Source organism: Aquarana catesbeiana, linkage group LG12, assembly GCF_042186555.1.
Source record: "Aquarana catesbeiana isolate 2022-GZ linkage group LG12, ASM4218655v1, whole genome shotgun sequence".
Taxonomy (NCBI): domain Eukaryota; kingdom Metazoa; phylum Chordata; class Amphibia; order Anura; family Ranidae; genus Aquarana; species Aquarana catesbeiana.
The window spans coordinates 214,117,657-214,144,222 of record NC_133335.1 but is presented as its reverse complement, the minus strand read 5'-3'; the positions used below and the strand labels follow the sequence as shown (position 1 = coordinate 214,144,222).

The 26,566-nt window shown below is 42.1% G+C and overlaps 1 protein-coding gene across 1 annotated transcript in view; it reads left to right on the top strand.

Annotated features, from left to right (window-relative positions):
• Positions 1–26,566, top strand: part of LOC141113399 (polycystin-1-like) — a 179,305-nt gene that overhangs the window by 42,521 nt on the left and 110,218 nt on the right. The window contains exons 4-13 of the mRNA XM_073606457.1: positions 4,336–4,407; positions 6,320–6,391; positions 11,434–11,573; positions 13,201–13,478; positions 15,038–15,413; positions 17,330–17,510; positions 20,295–20,485; positions 21,258–21,370; positions 24,633–24,780; positions 25,920–26,173. Of these exons, the coding sequence (XP_073462558.1) occupies positions 4,336–4,407; positions 6,320–6,391; positions 11,434–11,573; positions 13,201–13,478; positions 15,038–15,413; positions 17,330–17,510; positions 20,295–20,485; positions 21,258–21,370; positions 24,633–24,780; positions 25,920–26,173 (1,825 nt within the window). The remainder of the gene's footprint in view (positions 1–4,335; positions 4,408–6,319; positions 6,392–11,433; positions 11,574–13,200; positions 13,479–15,037; positions 15,414–17,329; positions 17,511–20,294; positions 20,486–21,257; positions 21,371–24,632; positions 24,781–25,919; positions 26,174–26,566) is intronic.

The window sequence follows — 26,566 nt, the reverse complement described above, 5'->3', positions numbered from 1 at the left end:
GTAGTACTACCTATTTTTTTGTCTTCATATATTTACGGATGTGGCCTATTTTTGCACTTTCTTCTTTGTGTATTGGTGAGATCTCTGAGCTTTTCAGCATGGATAATACAATGTTCAGCCCCATTATAATTAAAACAGCTGGTGTGCAGACCAGTGCAGATTTTTTTAATTTAACCACTTACGGACCGCTGCGCGCAGATATACGTCCTTACTTTCAAGAGGAATATCGTTGTATTGGCAGCAGCTAGCTGTCATAACCCCAGTATCCTCTTGTTCGGCCGGTGGTCTGCTTTCAGATAAAAGTGGTCTCTGCGGCGGATTCGCTGCGAGATAATTTTTATCGGTGGCGGGAGAGGCCCCCCCCTCCCGCTGCACTCCGGTGCCCTCTGCCACTAACCGGAGGCAGCGGCGGAGGCGATCGGATCTTCACCCTTGCTGGGCATGGAGACGAGTGAGGGGAAGATGGCCCCCATCCATCTCCATAACAATGCAGGGCGGAAGCGACGTCAAAACGTCACTTCCACCCATAGCTCTTAAAGGGCCATTTTTTATAATTTATTTTTTTAAATGACAATTATTTCTTTATTTTTTTTATTGCATTTTAAGGTAAATATGAGATCTGAGGTCTTTTTTGACCCCAGATCTCATATTTAAGAGGACCTGTCATGCTTTTTTTCTATTACAAGGGATGTTTACATTCCTTGTAATAGGAATAAAAGTGACACAAATTTTTTTTTTTTTTAAAAAGTGTAAAAATAAAAAATAAAAGGTAAAATAAATAGAGAAAGAAAAAATTTTTAAACGCACCCCGTCCCACCGAGCTCGCGTGCAGAAGCGAACGCATACGTGAGTAGCGCCCGCATATGAAAATGGTGTTCAAACCACACATGTGAGGTATCGCCGCGATTGGTAGAGCAAGAGCAATAATTCTAGTTCTAGACCTCCTCTGTAACTTAAAACATGCAACCTGTAGAATTATTTAAACGTCGCCTATGGAGATTTTTCAAGGTCAAAGTTTGCCGCCATTTCCATGAGCCGGCGCAATTTTGAAGTGTGACATGTTGGGTATCAATTTACTCAGTGTAACAGTATCTTTCACAATATAAAAAAAAAAATGGGCTAACTTTACTGTTGTCTTATTTTTTAATTAAAATAAGTATATTTTTTTCAAAAAAAAAGTGAACTTGTAAGACCGCTGCGCAAATACGGTGTGACAAAAAGTATTGCAACAACCGCCATTTTATTCTCTAGGGTGTTAGAAAAAAAAATTATAATGTTTGGGGGTTCTAAGTAATTTTCGAGCAAAAAAAAACCTATTTTTAACTTGTAAACAACAAATCTCAGAAAGAGGCTCAGTCCTTAAGTGATTTTATACTATGGGTAATGTAACAGGAAGAGCCGGAAAGATTTTGGGAACACCCAAACCTCCCAGGAGGTCAGGAGCTAAATTAGGAATTATGAATGGGAGATCTCACTGCTGGAACATCCAAGAAACTAAAAAACATCATCATTGGGTGGACTGACCCTTTAATGATTAATGTATGTAAACCACCTACATATAGGCTTTGTGCATCCTCCTTAGCAGTAAACAATGCAGGAAAGGCCATAAATTTAGGTTCATACAATCTATTGACTAAGGAAGAAACTGTCTTGTATACAAGGAATTCAAAGAACCCTTTTGTATTCTGGAATGTGGGCTGTCATTGCATCCTGTCAGACCCCCACTTGCTGACCAGGCCTTTTCTGGAACCCTTTCTTTACAAGTTTAAGTTAGTATTTTTTGCTAGAAAATTACTTAGAACCCCCAAACATTATATATATCATTTTTTTTTCTTTTTTTTTAAATTTATTTAGCAGAGACCCTAGAGAATAAAATTGCGATCATTGCAATTTTTTATGTCACACTGTATTTGCGCAGCAGTCTTTCAAACGCATTTTAAAAAAACACTTTAATAAATAAAAAACAAAACACATTAGTTACCCCAGTTTTTTGTATAATGTGAAAGATGTTACACTGAGTAAATAGATACATGTCACGCTTTAAAATTGCGCACACTCGTGGAATGGCGACAAACGGTTCTTAAAAATCTCCATGGACGACGCTTTAAATTTTTTTATAGGTTACCAGTTCTGAGTTACAGAGGAGTTCTGGTGACTTAAAAAAGCGGATGTGTGTGCCATGACTAAGCTCCGTGGGGGCGGGGTGAAACACATTGGGGGGTGTGTCCTGGTTGGAGTCCAGGCTTGAGGTTGCCACTCTCTTCACCTCTCTGGGATATCTTGGATGTGCGACTTCCAGGGGCCACCTTTTTCTCTTTCAGAGGAGTTCTGGTGCTAGAATTATTGCGCTCGCTGTAACGATCGTGGTTATACCTCACAGTGTGGTTTGAACGCCGTTTACATATGCAGGCGCAACTTATATATGGGTTCGCTTCTGCTCGTGCGCACAAAGGGATAGGGTGCTTTACTTTTTTCTTTTTCTTATTTATTTTACTTTTTATTTTTTTACACTATCCCTTTATTTATTTATTTTTTTGATCACTTTTATTCCTATTACCAGGAATGTAAACATCCCTTGTAATAGAAATAAAGGATGACAGGTCCTCTTTATTGGGAGATCTGGGGTCAAAATGATCTCTCATTTACCTTTAAAAGCAAAAGCAAAAAAAACACAAAAAAAAACCAACTTCTTTATGCCCGAGAACCGGAAGTGACGTCATAGGTTGCTCTGGTCCTCCAAGGGCATAGAGCCGAGTGGGGGCCATCTTGCCCTCACTCGACTTCCTGCCTAACCATCGGCTTTTGGGTTCACCTACGGCTCGGGTAAACCCGGAAACAACCGGTAAGCAGCGAGAGGAAAGGCACCTCTCCCGTCGCCCCTAAAAGTGATCCTGCGGCGAATGGGATCACTTTTTATCAGACTCCGAATTACCCACAAGAAAAAAAAATTATACCGGGGTTAAGGCAGCTGGCTGCTGCCATAACAATGGTATTTAACGTAAAAGTAATGACGTACAGTGGAACCTCGGTTTGCGAGTAACACGGTTAACAAGCGTTTCACAAAACAAGTACTTCTAAAAATCCTAACTCGGTTTGCGGGTGTTGTCTCGCAAACCGAGCAGGATTCAGGCCAAAAGTGGTGTGCAGTACTGCTTTTGGCCTGAGGTGGGGGGCGCCGGTGCTGAACAGCGCCGATCGTCGGCGTTCGGAAATGCACAGAAAGGCCCGAGGACAGTTCGGCTGTTCTCGGCACACCTCGGAAAGGCTCGTGAATGGAGTCTTTCTGAGGTTTGCCGAGGTCAGCCAAAATGTCCCTCGGGCCTTTTTGGCCATTTCCGAGGCTCTCTGGCGCCCCCCGCCTCTGGTCACATGCGGTATTGCATCCCATTGTAGTCATTGCGGAACAAATTATTTTCGTTTCCATTGACTTCAACGGGAAAACTCGCTTTGATATGCGAGTACTTTGGATTACGAGCATTCTCCTGGAATGGATTATGCTCATAATCCGAGGTTCCACTGTATATAGACTGTGGGCGGTTGGCAAGGGGTTTAATAGCTGCTCCTAAAAAATCGCATTGTTTCTGGTTCACCTGCATAGCCCTGTACAGAGACAGTGCAAAACATTCTTACATGAAAATCACCACAAACACCACAAATAGTAAAAAAATAATTATTTGTATTTTTTTAACTGCAGCATAAGTACCTGCATTACACCTAGAATCAGCCTCTTGCAGTTCCAGTCCAGCAAAGTTCAGACTTGGGTAGGTAGAAACCGCAGAAGCAGCCAATCAGCTAGGCTGCAAGGCAGGGAACATGCTGATAGGAGGAGAGAGCAGAGTGGCAGAGTGATGAGTTCATCAGTGTGCTGCTTCTCCTTTCACTGTCCAGTCACAGTCTGGGAGAAGAAAAAGACATACCTTTTTTCCTTTTTTTTAATAAGTGATCACATTCCCTCTGTACTCTGCATAAGAGCTGTGGGGAGGAGAAGCAGTAGCACACTGATCTTCCCAGTGAATGGCTGTGCAGTGGGGGCGTGTCAGGACAAGTCTGATCATTGGAGGAGAGCACACTGTGTTGCCAGCATAGCTAGAGAACTGACCACGCTGTGCTTTCCCGCTTAGTGTGGTCAGTTTTTAATAGGCAAACAGAGGGACTGGCAGAAACACCAGGGATGTCACATAAAGGAAGCAATACAAAGAGAACAGGAGACTTTCTCATACAAGTACATGGTGCAGCAGGCACATATCAGGAATATGAAGTGTTGGGGTAACAAACGCTTTAAGTCAAATTTCAAAGCACAAATAAGGAATATTTATTCTGTTTTGTATCCTCCAGGGACCTTTCAGGAAACCGGCTGACCGTGTTCCGTACGACAATCCTGAGTGAACTCTGGAGCCTCCGAGAACTGTGAGTAGGAAGTGATGGAGAGAAGAGAACCGAAGAGGTTTATATCTGAAGTTTAAAGCGTTATTAAACCAAGGAATTGAATATATTGCAGCTTACCAATCATTAGATGTGCTGACTGCATTAGTTTTCTTTTCTTTGGCTTATTTTCCCTCTGTATTCACACAGGGATCTGGCCAGTAACATACCTCCTCTATTAGTGAGGCTTAACTCTGGAGGAATGACCACAGGAGGCACAGCAGACAGCACCATTTTCAGTCTGGGGGGGGGGGGAGTGTTAAATGTATTAGCAGATTTAGACACACTAACAAATTGAAGCCAAACCCTAGCTCAAACTTTATAAGCAGTTACAGCAAACAGTTTTTTTTTCCTTTTGTGATAAAGATTTTACCCCTGCCAGTGTTTGTCTCATCCATGTAAACTGATACATTCTGCTGGAGAGCTGAAAAAGCTGAGCTTTTGAAAAAAACAACAGACTTGCTGGCAGGTTCACCAGATGAAAATAGAAAAAAGAAAGCCTAAAAATAGAAAACTAATGCAGCCATCACATCTTAGACTTGGTAAGCTGCAATGTAATAAATTTATGCTTTTTGGGTTTAATAATGCTTTAAATGCACTTATACTTCCATCATGAGTAGATGCTATTTAGCAAGCATGCTATGCATTTATCTGACATTTCTCCCCTCCTGAGATGTGGGAGTTGAAGTCCGAAGTATGACTGAAGATCTCACTCCTTCTCCTGCTTTCTCCGTAACCAAAACGGTGGGTCAAAATGACCTTGTGATTTCTGAAGAACAGATGAGGAGCAGAACAATTACAGTGCTTAGCGTTTTTTTTTTTAATTTTTTTTATGTATATAGGAAAAAACTCACTCAAGCACAACTAATTGAACCTTTTGCCATCTACATAAAGCATATGTGCGGCAGCAAAGAGGATGGGCTTTAATGGGCACACATATGTGACCATGGGCAGCAGAGATTTCTGTGCTTCCAGCACAGTGACCGAGTGGCAGTGGCGGCCCCCCCAGCCAGCCAGCCAACCAATCACATAAACCCCCCCCCCAGTGCTCGCTCAATCGATCGCCGCTCCCCTCACCCCCACCGTCGCTTGATCGATCGCCTGTCGCCCGCCAGGCTCCCCGCACTTACCCCATCCAGGTGGCAGCTCCTCCCGAGTCCCGGAGGTCGCTTCTCTTCCCGGCCAATCAGGAGTTAGGACTCGCGGCCAATCTGGTCTTAGGACTCCCGACCAATCAGGAAGCGGGTCCTGAGACCCGATTGGCCGGGAGTCCTAAGACCAGATTGGCCAGGTGAAGAGAAGTGACCGCCTGGGCTCGGGAGGAGACGCCACCTGGATGGGGTAAGTGCGGGGGGCCTGGCGGGCGAGGAGAAACAGGAAGACATTAGCAAATATTAATTCGCTGGGCCCACCCTTTTTGAAGCCAATTAGACCCTCAGGCTCTAAACATGTGCTTCTAAAAAAAAAAAACCCCATTGGAATCCATGCGTCCGGCGCCCTGCACGTAGATTAGGGGCCGAGCGCATTTATTAGGGGGGTGGTGCCCCTAATGGAAGGGCTGCCACTGCCGAGTGGTCAAAGACAGCTCTCGGTCCGTACTAATAATAGGGAGCCAAAGGGACTGGCTCCCGACCATGTGACCACTGTGACAGCCAATCCCAGTGGTCACGTGATCCGCCCATTCTTCCCGTACCCCGGGCATAAAGACCACTGCTCTAGTTAGTACACACACTGGCATATTAAAAAAAGGACCAGTAGAACCAGAATTCTTATTTTTTTTTCTTCAGTAAAATCTAACCACCTCTGGAGGAACCCTGGTTGAGAATCCCTGATCTAGACTCCTCAAAGAAGGATTATATTAATCTTCTAATTCCTGATCTGATTTTTCTTCATTTAGCAATGTAAGTCACAATCAAGTTTCCATTATTGAAGAAGCAGTGACGGTCTCACTACCCCAGCTGCAAACATTGTAAGTATCATGATTCATTATATATACTAATAAGAGAGGTTACGGAGGAAGGGTGAGGAACCCATAGTTGTCCAATCACAACTTCTGATATCACTTCCTACACACTTCTTGTTTGTGGTCCAATGAGAAAGTACTGTAGATGGATAAAGGATGTTATAGTGAGGGACAGTGTTGCTTTTGTCCAGGCTGTACTGTCTGACAGGGGTGATATAAGTTGCTCTTTGGGGGTGGAGATTAGACATGTGCACAGCCAAAAAATTCGTTCATTTTCATTTTCGTTTTCGTTTCATTAGTTTATTATTTTTTTCTTTTTTTTGGGTCATTCGTTATGATCGCGATTCGTAAATTCGTTCATTCCTAAATTCGTAAATGCGTTCATTCGTACATTCGTTCATTCGTACATTCGTACATTTTTACATTTGTACATTCATAAATTCGTAAATTCGTAAAATCGTACATTTATAAATTAGAAAATTCGGAAATTTGTAAATTCGAAGTTTGAAAATCCAAAAACCCAAAAATTCAAAAATCTGAAATAGTAACTAACTATTAAATTATAGGTATTGTAATTTCCTTTCAAATTTGACTGTCAGTGAACGTAACAAATACGAATTTATCCGAAGTTATAAATTATCCAAAACGAATGCTGCATCTAAACAAATTAATAATAAATATTAATAATGAAACGTTGTTATTATTATTATTGTTATTTATTATTATTAATTCATTACGTTCCATTCCGTTTTTTCGGATCATTCATAACTTCGGATAAATTTGTATGTGTTACGTTCACTAACAGCCAAATTTGAAAGGAAATTACAATACCTATAATTTAAAAGTTACTTGTAATTACTAATAGTTAAGTTATTATTAGTTAACTATTATTTCAGATTTCCGAATTTTCGAATTTACAAATTTACGAATTCACTAATTTACTAATGTACGAATGCCCGAATTTACGAATGTCCGAATTTACGAATATTCGGAAAAAATTCGTTAAACGGGTTTTCGTTAATTCGGATATTCCCGAATTAACGAATTTGTCGAAATTCGTTAAAAAACTAATTCGGGACGAAACGAATTGCACATGCCTAGTGGAGATCACACTGAACTAACTCAATCAGTCGCTGTTTGTAAGTAAGTGAAGATGTGGGAGGGTAAGAAGAATTCCCTTCCAAAGGTCACCCAACTTGAAAGAAGGTCTATCAGGGGCCTGGGCTGATACCTCAGGGTACGGCCTTATGTCCGATTTTGCATGAGACCTTGAAAAGTGGATGGAAAGGAGCACCCATTATCCAGTTATCTTGAGTTTGAAAAGTTTGATCCAAATCAGTTATGCCTGTGGCACAAGGCTGGATTGGTATTTGAGTGCCGGTGTTCTGTCGGATAGTGCCGCTATTGAGAAGTGCCCGGGATCTACTGCGCATGCACCGTACAGGAACGGCACAACAGCTGACTTTACGATCAGCTGTTGTGACGGCAAAACGGCGCCTGCGCACAATAGCCGACGGAAGACATTCTTCTGTCAGATTGTGCCTCGCACTGCCGAGGCGTGTTCATGTCGGTGAGGGGCGGATTTGTACATGTTGGGGGTGGAGTGTAAAATGATGGGAAGTGCTGCAAAGATGGGGGCGGATTTTTAAATGATGCCTCATGTCGGTGAGGGGCGGATTTGTACATGTTGGGTGTGGATTTTTAAAAGATGGGCACGCCCCGCAAGCGTCCAGGAAGAATAGCAGAATAAAATTTGTTTTGCAGCACTGGCCATCTTTGCAGCACTGCCCATCATGTAAAAATCCACCCCCAACATGTACAAATCCGCCCGCTCACCGACATGAACACGCCTCGCCAGCGCCAGGCACAATGTGACAGAAAAATTTCTTCCGTCGGCTATTGTGCGCAGGCGCCGTCTCGCTGTCAAAACAGCTGATCATAAAATGAGCTGTCAGCGCGTGCATGGCACATGCGCAGTACATCCCGGGCACTTCTCAATAGCGGGCACTATCTAATAGAACACTGGCTGTAACTGAAGAGGCAGCTGTCACAGCTGGCACTTGGATACCAAAATACCAAACCTGATCAGGATCCTTTTCCAATAGCATGCAGCAACAGCCCCGAAGAAGGAGAAGTCTCTGTTCCCCCCGAAACACGTTGGCTTGATTTTATTTGTTGCTAAATAAAATGTCTTTTCAAACTCACATTTACTGGATACCAGGCGCTCCTTTCCATCCACTTTCAAAGGTGAAATAAGACTTCCTAATATAATTATAATTATTTTGGTGGGTAAACTGTCCAAATTTTGTCCCAAAAATTGTAGCATAAAATGTGTAGGCCTGTCTCTGGGGTGTATTTATAAAAAAAATGTGCATAGGTTTTTGTCAATGGAAACTGCATCTAAATTTGATTTGTGTGAGGCAAAATCGAATGTTCTCAGGCTATATATACGTATTCTTTGCAGGTAAAATATGTGAATGCGGACACTACTGCATTTTGGTCATTAGATGGCACTAAGGAACATTTTTAGTTCCTATGACAGTGAGTGCCATCTAGTGGCCATCATGCGGTAATTCTTCATTCAAACATTCTCGATCTGCATAGTTTCAGAACATTCGATTTTGCCACATTTACACAGAACAAATTTTTTTAACAACAAGGTTGGTCTTTATTTGAGAGTATGATATACAGAATGTAGAAAAAAAAAACTAAAATAGTATGGCAAGTACACAGTACAGTTATGCAACGTATAGATCTTATACAGCAGACATTATTAGCTCAGCATTTAAGTGTTGTACAGTTTGGTGTTACCAGGCAGTGGGGGGGGGAGGGGGGGGGGGGGGACGCCAGCATAAATTACAGATAGTCATTGCATAATACATAGGGGGGGGGGGGGGTCAACATACCCACCACACACCTCAATCCTGCCCAGCTCCACAGCCCTCAGAGACCCAGCAGGGAGGTCAGATCGGGTCGGTCCATGGTTGCCAGACTTTGGCGAATTTTTGGGGACATCCTCTACTTATATAAGTTAATTTATAAAGCGGTATGACCGCATTTATTGAGTCTTCCCAGGTTCTTATTGTAGGGGGACGACTAGACGTCCACTTTAACAGAATCACTTTTTTAGCATAGAATAACAGTAGGGCCAGTAGTATTTTGGTATAGCGAGGTCTCTGTTCGTCTTCTTGGATACCCAACAGGGCCAATTCTGGCGATAGGGAAATTTCCAACTGTAGTCTGACCTGTATAAATTCTTCTATAGCAGCCCAATATCTGGAGAGTCTAGGACAGTTCCAGAACATGTGAATATAGTCACTATCCGGTGACTGGCACCTCGGACAATTCGAGGATCTCACACAGAACAAATTTACATTGTAGTTTTCATGGATGAACAGCTATGCATTTTTTTTATTATTATTATAAATACACCTCTCTGTCTCTTCTGCTGTAAAAGTTCTTCTGCCTGCCAGTAATTTTCTTCTAATTGTACATTGTGCTATACATGCATAAAATCTTGACATGACGTAGGTGCTGGAATGAAGTAACTTTGACTGCACATGCCAGTCAATATGGCTAATCAGAAGATGTCAGTGGTGGTGGGATTGTACACTGAGCTGTCTATGTATTGCGCATTGTACAATTAGAAGAAAACTGCTGGCAGGCAGAACATGAACTGAATCCTGTGCATACCAGGCCTTAAAGAGGAACTGCAGTCTGCTCACATAATTTGTAATAAAAAACGTCTTTGCCATTCTGAAGCTTCCCTCCAACCACTTTGCATATTATTTTATATATACTGTGATTCTGTACTTGCCAATAGACATGTGCACTGCCAAAAAATGAGTTCATTTTTGTTTCATTTGATTTTTTTTTTTTGTTTTTCAGGTCATTCATTATGATCGCAATTAGTACATTCGTACATTCGTAAATTCGTAAATTTGTACATTCGTAAATTCGTACATTCGTAAATTAGAAAATTCGGAAATTTGGAAATTCAAAAATCCGAAAACCCAAAAATTAGAAAATCTGAAATAGTAAATAATTATTAAATTATAGTCATTGTAATTTCCTTTCAAATTTGGCTGTTAGTGAACGTAACAAATACAAATTTATCCGAAGTTTACGAATTATTCAAAATAATGATGCCGCATCTAAACAAATGAAACGGAACAAATTAATAATAAATAATAATAATAAAAGTTTTTATTATTATTGGTATTTGTTATTATTAATTCATTACGTTCCATTTGCTTGGATACGGCATTCGTTCTTTCGGATAAATTTTACGTTCACTAACAGCCAAATTTGAAAGGAAATTACAATACCTATAATTTAATAGTTAGTAATAGTTAAGTTATTATTAGTTAATTATTATTTCAGATTTCCGAATTTCCACATTTCCAAATTTCCAAATTTACGAATGTATAAATTTACGAATGTGCAAATGTACGAATTTACGAATTTTCGAATATTCTAATTTATGAATATTCGGAAAAATTTGTCAAACGGGTTTTCTTTAATTCAGATATTTCCGAATTAACGAATTTTTGTTAAAAAACGAATTCGGAACGAAACAAATTGCACATATCTACTTGCCAAATATGCTGCAGAAATCTTCCTCAACTGAGTCTGGCTGCAATCATTTTAACTGTGGGCTGCTGAAGCTGCTGCCTGTTCACTTCCAGGATTTACACAGACACACAGAGGCACACCTCCAGCTCTGCAACTCTCATTGGCCCTCTTATGACTCATCCCCCCTCCCTTCCTGGCAAACTCTCACGAGAGTGAGAGAGGGAGCTGTGTATGATGTCTTAGGCTAATGATCAGACAAGATACAAGAAGTGGGGTGTATAAGGTATTTACTGGCAGAAAAAAAAAAGTTTTGCTATCCAAAGTTAAAACAACAAGGGCAGAAGATTTAATAGCTGGAAAGATGAAAAAATGACTGAAGTTCCGCTTGTCCATACTTTTGACAATCTGATCGTTTTTGTTGTTTATTTCTGAAATGATCCTTTTTCTCACCTTAAACCATTACATTATTGCAGAGATCTTTCTGGCAACCGTTTACCATGCGGTTGTCCATTACATGGTTTAATTTCACATATGACAAAAGGAGGAAGACTGATCATGGACCAGGAGGTGGAAAGTTGTCTTCATGACTCCAGTGTGCTACTAGTGCCATGTGGTAAGATAATACTACAATTTAGTTAGTTAGTTTTACTCTATTTTTGAACATGAAAAAAAAATAAAATAAAGGTACTATATCATAATATACAAACGCAATACAGTAATTCAAAACTTAAAAAATATTTTGTTACCGAAAAAGAGTATTTAAAGTGGTTGTAAACCTCAGACATGAAATATGAACAAAACATATCCCTCTATAGTGTGTACTTGTCTCAATCCAGAGCACCATGTGTCAACTCTAACTACTGCCCCATTCCTCTGCTATCAGTATGAGTCACTTCTGATGAGTTTTCCTGACACCAAGAAAAACTGGTGACAGGGGAGGGATCTCTAGCTGATTGACAGCCTCAGCTGTGCTCCTGTGTGCTGTGTGAAGGGGGGTGCGCCCCTTCCCTCCAATCAGCTCTCAGAGCTCTCTTCACTGATGCAACTTTGGCTCCCCGCCCCCTGCTTTTCAGAGATGAGAGATCCCGTGTAATTTATGCACTTTGAATGGATGTAGGGGAAAGATGGCCGCAGATAAACAGGTACAACAGATGTAGGAGGATTAGTTTCATCTCTGTGTATCACCTGAGACCAGTCACTTCACTGGGCAGGGCTGCTGATAGAAATCATGGGGTCCCGTACAGCCTACCCGACGGGGCCCTCTTCAGGCCCACCCCTGACCCTGCCCCTGGCCCCTCCTTCAGTCCCACCCTGACCTCGCCCCTGGCCCCTCCTTCAGTCCCGCTCCTGACCCCGCCCTAGCCCCTCCTTCAGCCCCACCCCTGGTCCCTCCCCAGAGCCTGCTATAAACAAAAAAAGACCGACAATTTTGGAAAAAAAAAATATATATTTTTTTACTTTCTGCTATAAAACATCCAATAAAATTGTAAAAAATCTAATTTCTTAATCAATTTAGGCCAATATGTATTCTGCTATATGTTTTTGTTAGAAAAAAATCCAAATAAGTGTATATTGATTGGTTTGCACAAAAGTTATAGCGTGCCATAATGTGTATGTGCTGCAGAGACCGTGCCATCCATGCCAATGCCATGCCATAACGTATATGTACTGCAGAGACCATGCTGTACATGCCATTGCCATGCCTCCCACCACACACCCACTATCACATTACAGAGGGAGAGAGGGGCCCAGAAAATGTATAAAATAAAACAAGCTAAGTTAGTAGGAGGGGAGCAGGGGTCGGATCGTGGTTCAGAAAGGCTTTTCTGTATTCTGCACTCTGTTCAGATTGCCCGGGCCCCCCTGCAGAGCCGAGGACGCCGGGCCCGGTACAGCAGGGCCGGTTGTACTGGCTTATCAGTGGTCCTGGGTATATGTGAGGGTATACAGCCACTTTAATGCTTGGAATAGACTTCCAGGTAGAGAGTCAGTCACCAGTAATTGGATTCAAACATGCTTGGGACAAACATCGATCAATACTCTATCAATACATGGTAAAATAAATATATAATTATAACAAAAAAATTGGGGCAAACTTAATGGACCACTTGGTATTTTTTCTGCCATCACTCTTCTATAGAATTCAAAGATATGTTTTTTTTTTTCATGGTTGTTATAGCATGTAAAGAAATGACCATGTGATCCATTTTCATGGAATAATTTGCGCTTTTCCTTTGTAGCGGCGCACTATGTTTCATGTGTATGGGGCCTTCCACGCCATGTGCTGCATTACTCTCTCATCACCCCAGGTCCTTTCTCCAATAACAGCTGCCTCGTTCTCTGTTTCCGCCATGGCTATTCTTATTATGGAATGGACAGTATGCAGCGTTGCCTTTGTGGCTCAGTCTCGCCCGTTGATGATGATGATGATGATGACCTCTGTTCGGGGGTGTGCTCAAGAGATGGGACTATCCACGTGTGCAATAAGAGTATCATTCAGGATCTCCATGCTGTGCAGGTAAATGTTTAATCTAACCATAAAAATAAATTATACATAAACACTGATAAGTAATCATATCTACTTCCACCCACCCAGATTTACTGTCTGCACATGTGCATGAAGGATAAAGCAGAACCTGGTTGGCTCCTTGTGTTGCCCCTTCCACTGCCAGTTGGATTCCTGGAGAATTATATCAATTCAGATTTAAGTGCTTACACTAGTTTTATATACAGTATATATATATATATATATATATATATATATATATATATATATATATGTATATATATTCTTAACCAAAGCTATGATTTTGTAGGGTCAAGGAAGGAAGGAGTGCACTAGAACAGGTGTCTCCAAACTTTCTAAACAAAGGGACAGTTTTTACTGTCTCTCAGACTTTAGAGGGGACAGACTGTGGCCAGTGGGAGTAGAACATGTCCTGGCGTTGATAACAATGCCCCATTATTGGTGTTAGGGGGGGGGTAGTGCCCCATTATTGGTATCAGAGGCGGAGTAATGCCCCATTATTGGTGTCAGTGGGAGCAATAGTGCCCCACCATTGGTATCAGTGGGACAAATTGTGCCCCATCGTTGGTGTCAGTGGGAAGTATAGTGCCCTATTATTGGTGTCAGTGGGAGGAATAGTGCCCCATTATTGGTGTCAGAGGGGGGAGTATTGCCCTATTATTGGTGTCAGAGGGGGGAATAGTGCCCCATTATTGGTGTCAGTGGGAGGAATAGTGCCCCATTATTGGTGTCAGAGGGGGGGAGTAGTGCCCTATTATTGGTGTCAGAGGGGGGAGTAGTGCCCCATTATTGGTGTCAGTGGGAGGAATAGTGCCCCATTATTGGTGTCAGTGGGAGGAATAGTGCCCCATCATTGGTGTCAGTGGGAGGAATAGTGCCCCATCATTGGTGTCAGTGGGAGGAATAGTGCCCCATCATTGGTGTCAGTGGAAGGAACAGTGCCCCATCATTGGTATCAGTGGGAGAAATAGTGCTCCAAGGGCCGGATAAAGGCAAGCAAAGGGCCGCATCTGGCCCTCGGGTCACAGTTTGGAGACGACTGCACTAGAGAAATCAACAATCACACGGGTTTTTTTTGTTGTTTACTAAATTTTTTATTGCCAGAGCGTAAAAAGAGTATAGAAAGTCATGTAGCAAGGTCCACACTAAGGAGGGCCATAGATACAAAATGATCAGAGGTACACCGAGAAAAAATAGCAATATAAACATATTGTGCAAATACCAGTATTCGGGTATACAATACAAAACAAACAAAATAAAAGAACCATTCTAGCCCACAGTATATGGGCAATATACATCAGGGTCAAATGGCCAGTCTTCTTTATGAAAAGGTTAATAGATAAAGAAATAGATCACATCGTTTTAAGAAAAGACTTTTATTGGTGTAAAGGACTGAATTGAAAGGACATTTCCGCATTTTTATTTTATCATTTGTTGGATAAAATAGCGCTGCCCCAAAAACAAATATTTGGCCATGATAAAATAGTTGATCGTGTTTTCCTTGTAAGTCTTGTATCAACAATTTTTTTCTCTTCTTACTGTATTTGCAGGTGACAATATTACTGTCAGCCCCTTCTTACTACAATGTTTTGCAGCCTGCCGAGTTCCATGCAGTAGCCTCTATCCCTGCCGCCAAGTTTGTTTGGGAATTTCGAGATGGAAGCCAATCGGTTGTCACTGCTAATGGCATGGTCAGTCATAGATATAGTCTGCCTGGGAAATACACAGTAAAAGTAAGAACAGAAGCGCCGCAGCCAGAAGCAGAGACCACGGTGACCATGGCAGTACCAGTAGGCATGGCGGAGCTGTACTGCCCGGCGGTGGCTCAAACAGGACAAAGTGTAGAAGTATGGCTGCAGGTCAACCAGGGAACCGATCTCCAAGCTGTCTATAGCATTCAGATGCCAGATGGTCAACTATTGACAGGTAGGAAACGCATTACTGGGGGAGGGGGGTAGATATCTATTTTATTTTTTTTTCTAGTTTCTGTCACTGGGCTATTCCACTAATAACTTTTTTTTTTACAAAATAATCACTAATTACCATTTAATTTAAGGTGGAATGTTAATATCATGATCTCCACTTCGTCCAATCAGAGAACACTTTGCATTAATTAAGATAAGGCCAAGTGTTCTGTAAATGGCGCCCATGCTGACGTTGTCCGAAACCATGAATTCAGACCAAGACAGAAGTACAGTTAAATCACAATTGTTTAATAACAAAAGTAAAAAGAACAAACGTAGTCAAAACATAGCCAAAGTTCAGTAACCGGAACAGATAGTCAGCCAAGCCAAAAGTCAGGGATCAATGTAGTGGAACAGCAAGCAGGATCTGGAGCCAAAAGGATTGTCAGCCAAGCAAGTCTTTAAACAGGAACGCAGGTGAGCGTCTCTTGTGATGTCGACCAGGCAGGCAGAGAGGCAGAGAGCCACTGGGCTGAACGGCATAAGTAGGCAGGACTGACGAGCAGGATATCATCAACAGCTGAGTAATTGTGGAGAGATAGGAGCTGGCAATTAGCCAACAGCTGAGCGGCCAGCTCTGAGAAGGAAGGGCTGAGCCCAGCCCTGACAGACTTGTGATCCCCTGTGTTCTGTAAGCAGCAGGGCAGCCGCTGGACACAGCACCCGGAAGCTGGTGATGATCGCTGGCTGCCCCAGGTTGACATCATTTGTGACGAAACACGTAGGGTGGAGCAACGCGCTGGTGTCACCACCACTCTCGTGTCCCGATGGACGGGTCATCTTTGGTTGTGTTTGGCCATTTTTAATTTTCGGCGTTTTTAATTTTCGCCGTTTTTAATTTTCTATGCATGTGAGTGCCATGCACTTTATATAATAAACCCCAAGGCGTTTATGCTATGCAGAGCTTCTTGGTCTTTCTTTCTGGTGCTGAACTCCATTGTTGCTTGTCGAATGACACCAGAAATGCGGAGCAGTTCTGAGACGTGGAGAAAGGCCCAGGCTGGGTATTAAGCCACAGGCGTATCCGTCCACAGGAGCTGGTAAGCAGTCTTTACAGCTGGTGGTGGATTCACAGCGATTTGTGGTGATGGATGACTGATTCTTCCAATGAATAGACCGTCCTTCAACCAGGGACAGGTATTCTGCCTGTTAGGGACAGCACTAGTGACAGGGAAGGGTTCCTGATAAGGAGGAAAAGTGTAGGGCTTGCAACTTCTCTGGCCATCTGCCTGTTGGGCACAAGATGGCCAGGCAGCATTGTTCCCCTCTCTACAGTCCGCTACATTCTACTTTCTACACACTGTTGGAGCTGTAAATGTTTCTGGTTGGGGAAACATCCACTTGGATGCTGCCACCCCATGTGACTCTGGCAGCCATCTTGGGTCAGGCAGAGCCTATTTAGGGCCCTGGCTCCCAGGTTTGGCGTGCATTTGCATGTTGGTAGAGTAGGGATAGGTATTTTACCTGTTAGGAACAGCACTAGCGGCAGGGAAAGGTTCCTGATAAGGAGGAAAAGCGTAGGGCTTGCAACCTGCCTGTTGGGCACAAGACGGCCAGGCCGCATTGTTCCCCTCTCTACAGTGCACTACACTCTACTTTCTACACGCTGTTGGAACTTATTTGTGAACTGTCTCTGCATTATTTCAATACAAGTTCTTTCATTGCACCCCACCTACAGGTTGATATCACATGTGCTGGAGGATGCTAGAGAATGGCTGAAGTACCCCATGCATCTTCTGTCTTGCATGGACTTCTACGACATATACTGAACTACTATAAGCTTATTTTTGCATTATTTATACATTTTTATTTTTTTAGAGGAACTGCAGATTTGTGGTGCGGTAAGCATTTAATAGCTTTGATTGAACCTTCTTCCAGATGATTCCTCCTGTCCCCGTGGAGGCAAAGTTTTCCGTGAAAATCTCCGCTGCTATTGGCTAAATCAAGTGAAGGAATCATTGTCAGATGCTCGTAGTCGATGCAGATTAATACCTGGAGGGGATCTTGCATATATAACCTCTGCTGATCAGCTCAGCTTCATCCAGGAGTTCTTCAGAAGGTAAATGCAATAGTTTAGCTTATATCACCAGCATAGTAACCTTTCCTGTAACTCCAAGAAGAATCCTCATGAGAACCCTGGTGCGCAATCATGTTGGAACAGGAAGGGGCCATCCCCAAACTCTTCCCACAAAGTTGGGAGCATGAAATTGTCCAAAATGTCTTGGTACACTGACGTCTTAAGAATTCCCTTCACTAGAACTAAGGGGTCAAGCCCAACCCCTGAAAAACAACCCAACACCATAATCCCCCCTCCACCCCAAACTCACTCATCCATATCTTTATGGACCTTGCTTTGTGCACTGGTGTGAAGTCATGTAGGAACAGGAAAGGAGCCTCCAAAATGTTCTCACAAAGTTGGGAGCATTAAAATGTCCAAATTGTCTTGGTATGCTGACGCCTTAAGAGTTCCCATCATTGGAACTAAGGGGCCACGCCCAACCCCTGAAAAACAACCCCACACCATAATCCTCCACCAAATGATTTGGACCAGTGCACAAAGCAAGGTCCATAAAGACATGGATGAGCGAGTTTGGAGTGGAGGAACTTGACATGCCTGTTCTGACTTCAACCCAATAGAACACCTTTGGAATGAATTCCAAGCGGAGACTGCGAGCCTGGCCTTCTCATCCAACATCAGTGCCTGCCTTCACAAATGCGCTTGTGGAAGAACGGTCAAACATTCCTATAGCCACACTCCTAAACCTTGTGGACCGCCTTCCCAGAAGAGTTAAAGCTGTTATAGCTGCAACTCAATATTGAACACTACGGACTAAGACTGGGATGCCTCTAAATTTCATGTGCATGAAAGGGCAGGTGTCCCAATACTTTTGACAATATAGTGTACCACTCATGTGAAGGGGGATTTAAGTAATCTCAGGGACTGTTCCCACTGCCCTGCAGCCCACACAGCGTTTTGAGCTGCAGAACCGCGCAGCAAGGGGCGATGTAATGCACATTTTATCATATCACACGACTCCCTTTGTAAAAAAAATTTTCAAGAACTTTATTTGAAGTGTACACTTTATTAATGTCAGTGCATAGCAGCATGGTGCACTGCGCTTGCTATGTGGTGACAGAGTGGTGCAATATTATAAAAACATGTTGCATAATATTGCACTGCATTCTGGTCTGAACATGACACACAGAAAACTATTGTTTTCTGTGTGTCATTGCTGTTGCCTGCGTTTTGCTATGAGGAAAAATGCAGGTAACTGCACAAAGTGTGAATGGGCCCTCAGTCAGTTTTAAACATCTTATGCCCTGTACACACGATCGGACATTGATCGGACATTCCAACAACAAAATCCATGGATATTTTCTGACGGATGTTGGCTCAAACTTGTCTTGCATACACACGGTCACACAAAGATGTCGGAAAATGCGATCGTTCTAAACGCGGTGACATAAAACACGTACGTCGGGACTATAAACGGGGCAGTAGCCAATAGCTTTCGTCTCTTAATTTATTCTGAGCATGCGTGGCACTTTGTGCATCGGATTTGTGTACACACGATCAGAATTTCGAACAAAGCTTTCACACTTTGTGTGCAGGATACCAAGATTCTGCTGCAATAGAAATTATTTTTTAAAAAAAGCTGAGAGGCCTCTGTTGTAAACTTTGAAGATTCATTTCTCCACAATGCCTATGGCTACAGAGGTGAATGCTGGTTTGTTTTAACTGTTTAAATTTACTGCGGGAGGGCAGCACGGGCAGGCTAAATCCTGTACATGTATATGATTCAGCCTGTTCCAGGTTTTCCAGGATAGAAGCCACAGCGGATTGTAGATCCCGAAAGCTGTTAGGAATGACTTTGCAGAGTAATGCTGCGATTGGCCCACAGCTATCACAAGGCACCTGGGGCTGTACCATGTGATTAGCTGTAGCCAATCACAGATCACTCTTAATCACAGCTGACAGCTGTCCATTCATGACAGTTGAAAACATTGCTGTTATATTGATCATCATTATAACAGCAATCAAAGTGGGGGAAAAAAATCCCTGATGACCCCCCCCCCCCCACAGATTAGTAGTGTGCTACTATGGTGACACTGAACTACTCTATAATATGTAAATAAAAATAGAAAAAAGTTAGAAAAAGAAAATAAAATGTTAAAAAGTTTTAAAAAATTGAAAAAATTTTTTTTGGTGTTTTTTTTTTTAGCATACTGTCAGTATCCCTGATCACCACCACACCAGTCATTTGATGATGCTGTATTGCACTGGTGGCAGTATGTAAAGATAAAAATGTAAAAAAAAAAAATATTTAATTTCCTAATTTTCCAAAAAATGTTAACAAAAAATTGCAACTTCAAAAAACCCACCATGCCGCTTACTAAATGCCTCAGACTGTCTACTTTTTCCAAAAAGGGGCAATTTGGGGGAATTTGCACTGTCCTGGCATTTTAAGAGCCTCAAGAAATGAGACAGGCCGTCAGTACATCATAATCAATTTTCAAATCTATATACCATAATTTGTAGACGCTAAAACTTTAACGCAAACCAATTAATATACACTTAATGGGATTTTTTACCAAAGGCATGTAGCAGAATACATTTGGCCTAAATTTATGAAGAAATGTGATTTTATTGAATATGTTTTATTACAGAAAGTAGAAAATATTAGGGTTTTATTTCAAAATTTTTAGTCTTTTTTTTTTCTTAAAAATAAAAAACCCAGTGGTGATCAAATACCACCAAAAGTATGGCTAGCTTAAACTGTTGTTTCTTCTCCTGGTTCCTATTTACTATCTGGTTGTTTTTTTCTGTTTCTCTCTGTCTTAGTAATTCTCCAGTATGGGTGAACATTTCACAATCTCTGAAAGAGGAGAATCGGAGGCTCCAGGTTGAACCAGACTCAGGTGTTCATGAAATACAGGAGGACTGCCTGCGTCTGTCATTGCTACCAGGGGAGGTTTATCAAAAGAGCCCGTGCCTGGAGAAAGCACCTTCTATCTGTCAATGCCGGGCAGGAGGTCCGTATTTTCTATTACTGAAAAGAAATTGTCATAGATGATCAGGTTCCTTGCCTGATGCCAACTTATATCCATGGCAATCAGAAAATGTTCTAAGCCTTTCTTTGGATGTTTCGTAGAAAGATGGCATCTATGATACGTGATCTGCTACTTTTATTGACAAATTATATATTTAAAGGAATTCATTGTAAATATGAAAGAGATTTATTCAGATAAAAAGCCAGTTCACAGGGCCGTCTTTAATATTGATTAGACCCAGGGCAAACATTTTCTTGGGCCCTCCCAAATCCTCTTATCAACTATTTCAGGTCTGTGCGGGCTCAAGGGGCAGCTCTTTTGGGCCCCACAACAATGACTGGGCCTGGGGCAGCTGCCCCTTTTGCCCTGTGTTAGAGACAGCCCTGCCTGTTCACCAATTCAGGTCCGAGTTTAGCCCAAGTTTTTGGCTGAATTCGGACCTGAAATGGACCAAAAGACGCACAGGACCCCCTGTGCAAATTCGCACCGGAGCCGCAGCGGAGATGTGTGAACCGGCTCCATAGAGAGCCGGTCAAAATCTCCTGCTGTTGCCAATTGGAATGCCGAGAACCCTCATCCAATTCGCAGTAGTGTGAACCCAGCCTTAATGCAATCCCTGACCGTAGTAAGGCATAATAATTACTGCTCCTAAATGTAATGTTCCTATAGCTACACAATTAATTGCCCTATATACAGTGTACTGCACCAAGTCTATTAAGATTTTACCCTGCATAGGTGTGCTTATCTTTTTCAGTACATCTCCCTGATGCTCCTGTGTACCTGGTAGGCGTTCCGATATTTGATGATGCATACACAGAGAACGGCACGTTATCTCTTTCAAATACCATACCACAACATAATATTAAGGTAAGTGCCAATGTTCCATTCTGGATCCAATTTTATTTTTGGAACAGTCTTCTTTATTATTACTAAAAGCAATATAAAATATATAATAATAATAATCATCTAAAATATGAAAAATAAATACCGGTAATCTTACTAGTCATGGGGCTTGTTTTTAGGGAAAAAAAAAATCTGAGAATAAATGTAAAAAAAAAAAAAAAAAATAGAGCGTATCCACAGGGGATGAGCTCTAAAGTCATTTTCACGCTTGCAGAGAAATTAGCTTAAAATTAGCTGGATGCCTGTATTTTAATTCTAATGCGCAAGGGCCCTTAGATGCATACAGGTCTATGTCGATAATCTGGTGATCCTGGAAAGCACCTGCTTGAGATGCTGGAGCAACCTCCTCGCTGCCTCCCCCACAAAGAAAAAAAAGAAAATGTTTTTCACAAACATCAGTTTGTTTTACACTTGCTTTGAAAGTGTGAACATCATTAGTAACGTATTAATCAAAGAGAGAGAGAAAGTTACATAGCACAGGGTTCAGGAAGTGCACTACTCCTACTGTCCTCTTAATGCCCCTGTGAGGTGAAGTGAACAGAGAACTCAGATTAAGGTAAATTGATTTAATTTGCTGCAGTGTACTAGAATGCTGTAACTCACTGATTGTTTTCAATATTTTACTTTCATTTTGGCTAGAGTAAGGAAGGGTTATAACCCCTGTCAGTTTTTTTTTTTTTGCCATCTGTATACCATTCATGAGATTTCCCTTCACTTCCTGTCCCATAGCCAAACAGAAAGTCTGAAGAAATCTCTCTAAAGTAAAGGCAATCTCTGTTTGTCACCAGAACTAGTGTCCCCACTGGAAAATCTTCCATCTATTCCTGTACTGGTGACCACTCAAAATGTGTGACTTTCTTTTACTTTCACTCTCGGTGATAACAGTCACCAGCACACATAGAGAGAGTGAATCTCCCTAACAGGGGCACAGACAGCAATAAAAACTTGTCAAATTTTCGAATTTGCTCTATAAAATAAATAAATACATTTGGCTTTAGTTCTACTTAAAATTAAAACGGTGACCAGGCTGTAGACATTCAAAAAAGTTCTTGTTCTCAAAAAGCAATATATAAGCTTAAAGGGGTTGTAAACCCTTGTGTTTTTTCACCTTAATGCATCCTATGCATTAAGGTGAAAAAACATCTGCCAGTCAGCGGCCCCCCAGCCCCTCGTTTTACTTATCTGAGCCCCTTCATCTCTTCATTGGGGACATGCTGTCCCTCTCTTCACGGGGTCCCAGCTCTTGATTGGATAGATTGATAGCAGCGCAGTTATTGGCTCCCGCTGCTGTCAAGCAAATCCAGTGACATGGCGCTGGGGGGGGGAGGGCAAGTCCGGCATTTGTGTCTGTGGACACAAATGCTGGACTTGGGAGCGCGCACGCAAAGTAACCCCCTCGGGAGAGTGCTTCTCCTCGGGGCTTATCTGATGCAGGGAGGAGCCGCGAGAGCCGCTGGGGGACCCCAGAAGAGGATGTTCTGGGCCACTCTATGCAAAACGAGCTGCACAGTGGAGGTAAGTATGACATGTTTGTTATTTAAGAAAAACAAAAAAAAAACGATCCCTTACAATCACTTTAAGGGCTCATTTACACAACCTATTACATCCTAAACTAAGAAAAAGTGAAAGTTTTGAGGATGAATTGCTCCACATTGTTTGCAGCTATGGAGGTCAGTGAGGGTTTGTTTTAAAATCTATTTTCTTGTTAATAATGTGCAAATATTTTAATGTCCATAACCTGATTACAGTTTTACTTTAACCTTTTGACTACCTATCACATTTCCTACACTGGCACTCAAAGGCCAAAAACAAGCCCGTGTTTGAAATAGCAGCCACAAGCTTGTTTTAAAATTGAACTGCAGACTCTTGGCTACTTTGTAGAAGCAGTCTCAATGGCTGTAAAATGCCTGATCACTTTTAAGGCTCAGTTCACACTGCCGCGACCTGAAAGTCGGCGCGACGTTGCCAGGCAACTTCAGTGCGACTTCAGAGCAACTTTGAAGCAACTTGAGGGAATGCCTGGGTAATCTTCCTGTAATGTCAGATCCAAATCACATCAATTAAGATCAGGATCCGACTTGGAGGTGACTTCCATAAAAGTCTATGGGCACAAGTCGGATAGAAATCACCTTGAAGTAGTACAGGAAGATGACCCTCATTGACTAAAATGGGATTTCACATGTCAGGCGACTTGGGGTCTCACAAGTCAGATTCCAAGTCACGGCAGTGTGAACCGAGTCTAAAACGCTATAGTGCCACTCCCCAATCCCCGTTCACCCATCTCCAAAACCTCTCTTCAGTCGCTGAACTTTGGAGGTGCTTGGCTCTAAGCATTTCTGGGTTAACAGCTGTCATATCCCATCTGATAATGGCTAGGTTTGGAGTGGACTCTGTGTGTTTGTTCTGTGGCACAGTACAGGGGAGACAATAGGGTTCTAAAAGACCCCTGATTTCTCTTTGAAGAAAACCTGTTTTTGCACAATACTATCACAAGGGGGCTTCCTGTAAAGTGGTCACTGGGCATCATGAATGTAATATGTCCCGTACACACGGTCGGATTTTCCGATGGAAAATGTCCGATCGGAGCGTGTTGTCGGAAATTCCGACCGTGTATGGGCTCCATCGGACATTTTCCATCGGATTTTCCGACACACAAAGTTGGAGAGCAGGAGATAAAATTTTCCGACAACAAAATCCGTTGTCGGAAATTCCAGTCGTGTGTACACAAATCCGACGGACAAAGTGCCACGCATGCTCAGAATAAATAAAGAGATGAAAGCTATTGGCCACTGCCCCGTTTATAGTCCCGACGTACTTGTTTTACATCACCGCGTTCAGAACGATCGGATTTTCCGACAACTTTGTGTGACCGTGTGTATGCAAGACAAGTTTGAGTCAAAATCCGTCGGAAAAAATCCTAGGATTTTGTTGTCGGAATGTCCGAACAAAGTCCGACCGTGTGTACGCCCTATGAGTTAAAATTAGTTATTTTACAACAGTGGCCATCAGGTTGCATTACCGACAGTTACCAGCCTGATACTCCTCTGTTCTGATGGAACTGCAACAAATGCCATTTTTATGGACAGCCGCAAAGGAAGAATTAACATCTCTGCTCTTTTGATATAGAGCGTGTCAAAACATTTCTGCTTACTTTAATCCTCTTCATGGAAACCAAAATTTTGTCTTGAGTGCTTCATACTCTTTCTCTGCAATTTTTCCACTGTAGGTAATGGTTTTTCCTGGTCTGTGGTTCAGCCACTCGGGCTCTCTGCTTGCCTTGGATTTAGGGATTTGGCCTATACAGCATGAGCTCTTGGTTCGAATTCAGATTCTGCGCCCATTCTGCAGTCCAGAACAGCATTTGATCCCACCAGGTAAATCAGAAATAAATAGGAAGGCTGCTTTGCAGGTAATCTCTAGAGCAACAATTTGGACCTACTTTTCCTATTATAAATTCTGTCCTTCTCTCATGGAGGAGGTTAGCAGATGTCTCTGAATATGGAGTAAGTTAGTACATGTCCTTGTCTGTTAGCAGGAGGTTAGCAGATGTCCCCGCCTAAGGTAAGGTTTAGTAGATGTATTTGCTTATGGGGGAGATTATTAGATGTCCCTGCCTATGGAGGAGGTTAGTAAACATCCCTGCCTATGGAAGAGGTTAGCAGATGTTCCTGCCTATGAAAAAGTTAGTAGGTGTCCACATCTATGGTGAAGGTTAGCCAATGTCTGTTGTCTAGAGTGGAGGTTAGTAGATGTCCCTGTCTATGGAGGAGATTAGCAGATGTCGCTGCCTATGGAGGTGGTTAGCAGATGTCCCTGTCTATAAATAAATTGGTAGTTGTCCACATCTATGGTGAAAGTTAGCCAATGTCTGTTGTCTAGAGTGGGGGTTAGCAGATGTCCCTGTTTTATAGAAGGTAAATGGCTAAGGTGAAGATTAGGAATTGTGCCTGCCTATGGTGGTGGTTAGCATATTTCACAGCCTATGGAAGAGGTTAGCAGATGTCCATGTCTATGGTGGAGGTTGGCAGATGTCTTCACCTATGGAGGAGGTTAGAAGATGTGTCCACCTATGGAGTGGTATAGAAGATATGCCCACCTATGGAGTAAATTAGAAGATGTGCTCACCTATGGAGGAGGTTAGAAGATATGCTCACCTATGGAGCAGGTAAGAAATCGTGCCCACCTATGGAAGAGATTAGAAGGTATGCCCAACTATGGAGTAGGTTAGAAGATGTGCCCACCTATGGAGTAGGTTAGCAAATGTTTCTTCCTTTGGAGGAGTTACGTGTCCCACACAAAACTCCTTATCTCTACTTCCCTGTTTCATTTTATTTTCTATCTGCTTCAAGGAGCAAGTCTTTAGGCAACCTGCACAGGTTGGATTCTGCATTATGATCATTCAACTTTGCACTTTACTACTTGCTCTCTTATATTGAATAAGCTTAATTGATTTACTGTCCATTTAAACTTTCCAGCACATTGTAAATTAGTCTTTACGCACTTTCTTTTATAGGTTGTGTAGCGCTCTGGTCTCCATTTGCTACATGTAACCCTCAGCCACTGTGTAACACAACTGGTGACTGTCCTAATGGAAAGCAGTGGTGCCCACTTAGTGAGACTTGCCTGAAACTCAACCGTCCATGCAGCACTTATACCTCCACACATTACCCACACCCACCTCGATACTCACAGGCTCCTCCTTCATATTCACCAGTTGCTGATGTAATGTTGCAGCTCAGTCCCAACATTAAGGAACGAAACATACAAGTAAGTTTATGTTTTAATTACATTCATTGTATATATATATATATATATATATATATATATATATATATATATATATATATATAGTGTTACAGGATTTGGCTGTTAAAGTGAACCTTTGAAGGCTTCCACTGCTGACTTCCTTCTACTAAAAATTCAAGTTGTCTGGCTGTTTTTCTCATCCTCTGACTTCAATATTTTGTCAGGAAAGTAAGAAGACCTTACCTCTGTAAACCAACTCTGGATCATTGGCATTGAAACAAGAGAGATAGCATGACAGCCAGACAGCTAGCATTTTCAGATTCAAAGGTTGGCAAAGGCCATCGCAGTCTCCTTTTTTCCTGGGGAAAACAAACAATTTCTATAAATAAACTCCTATGAAGGCATGTATGGAAT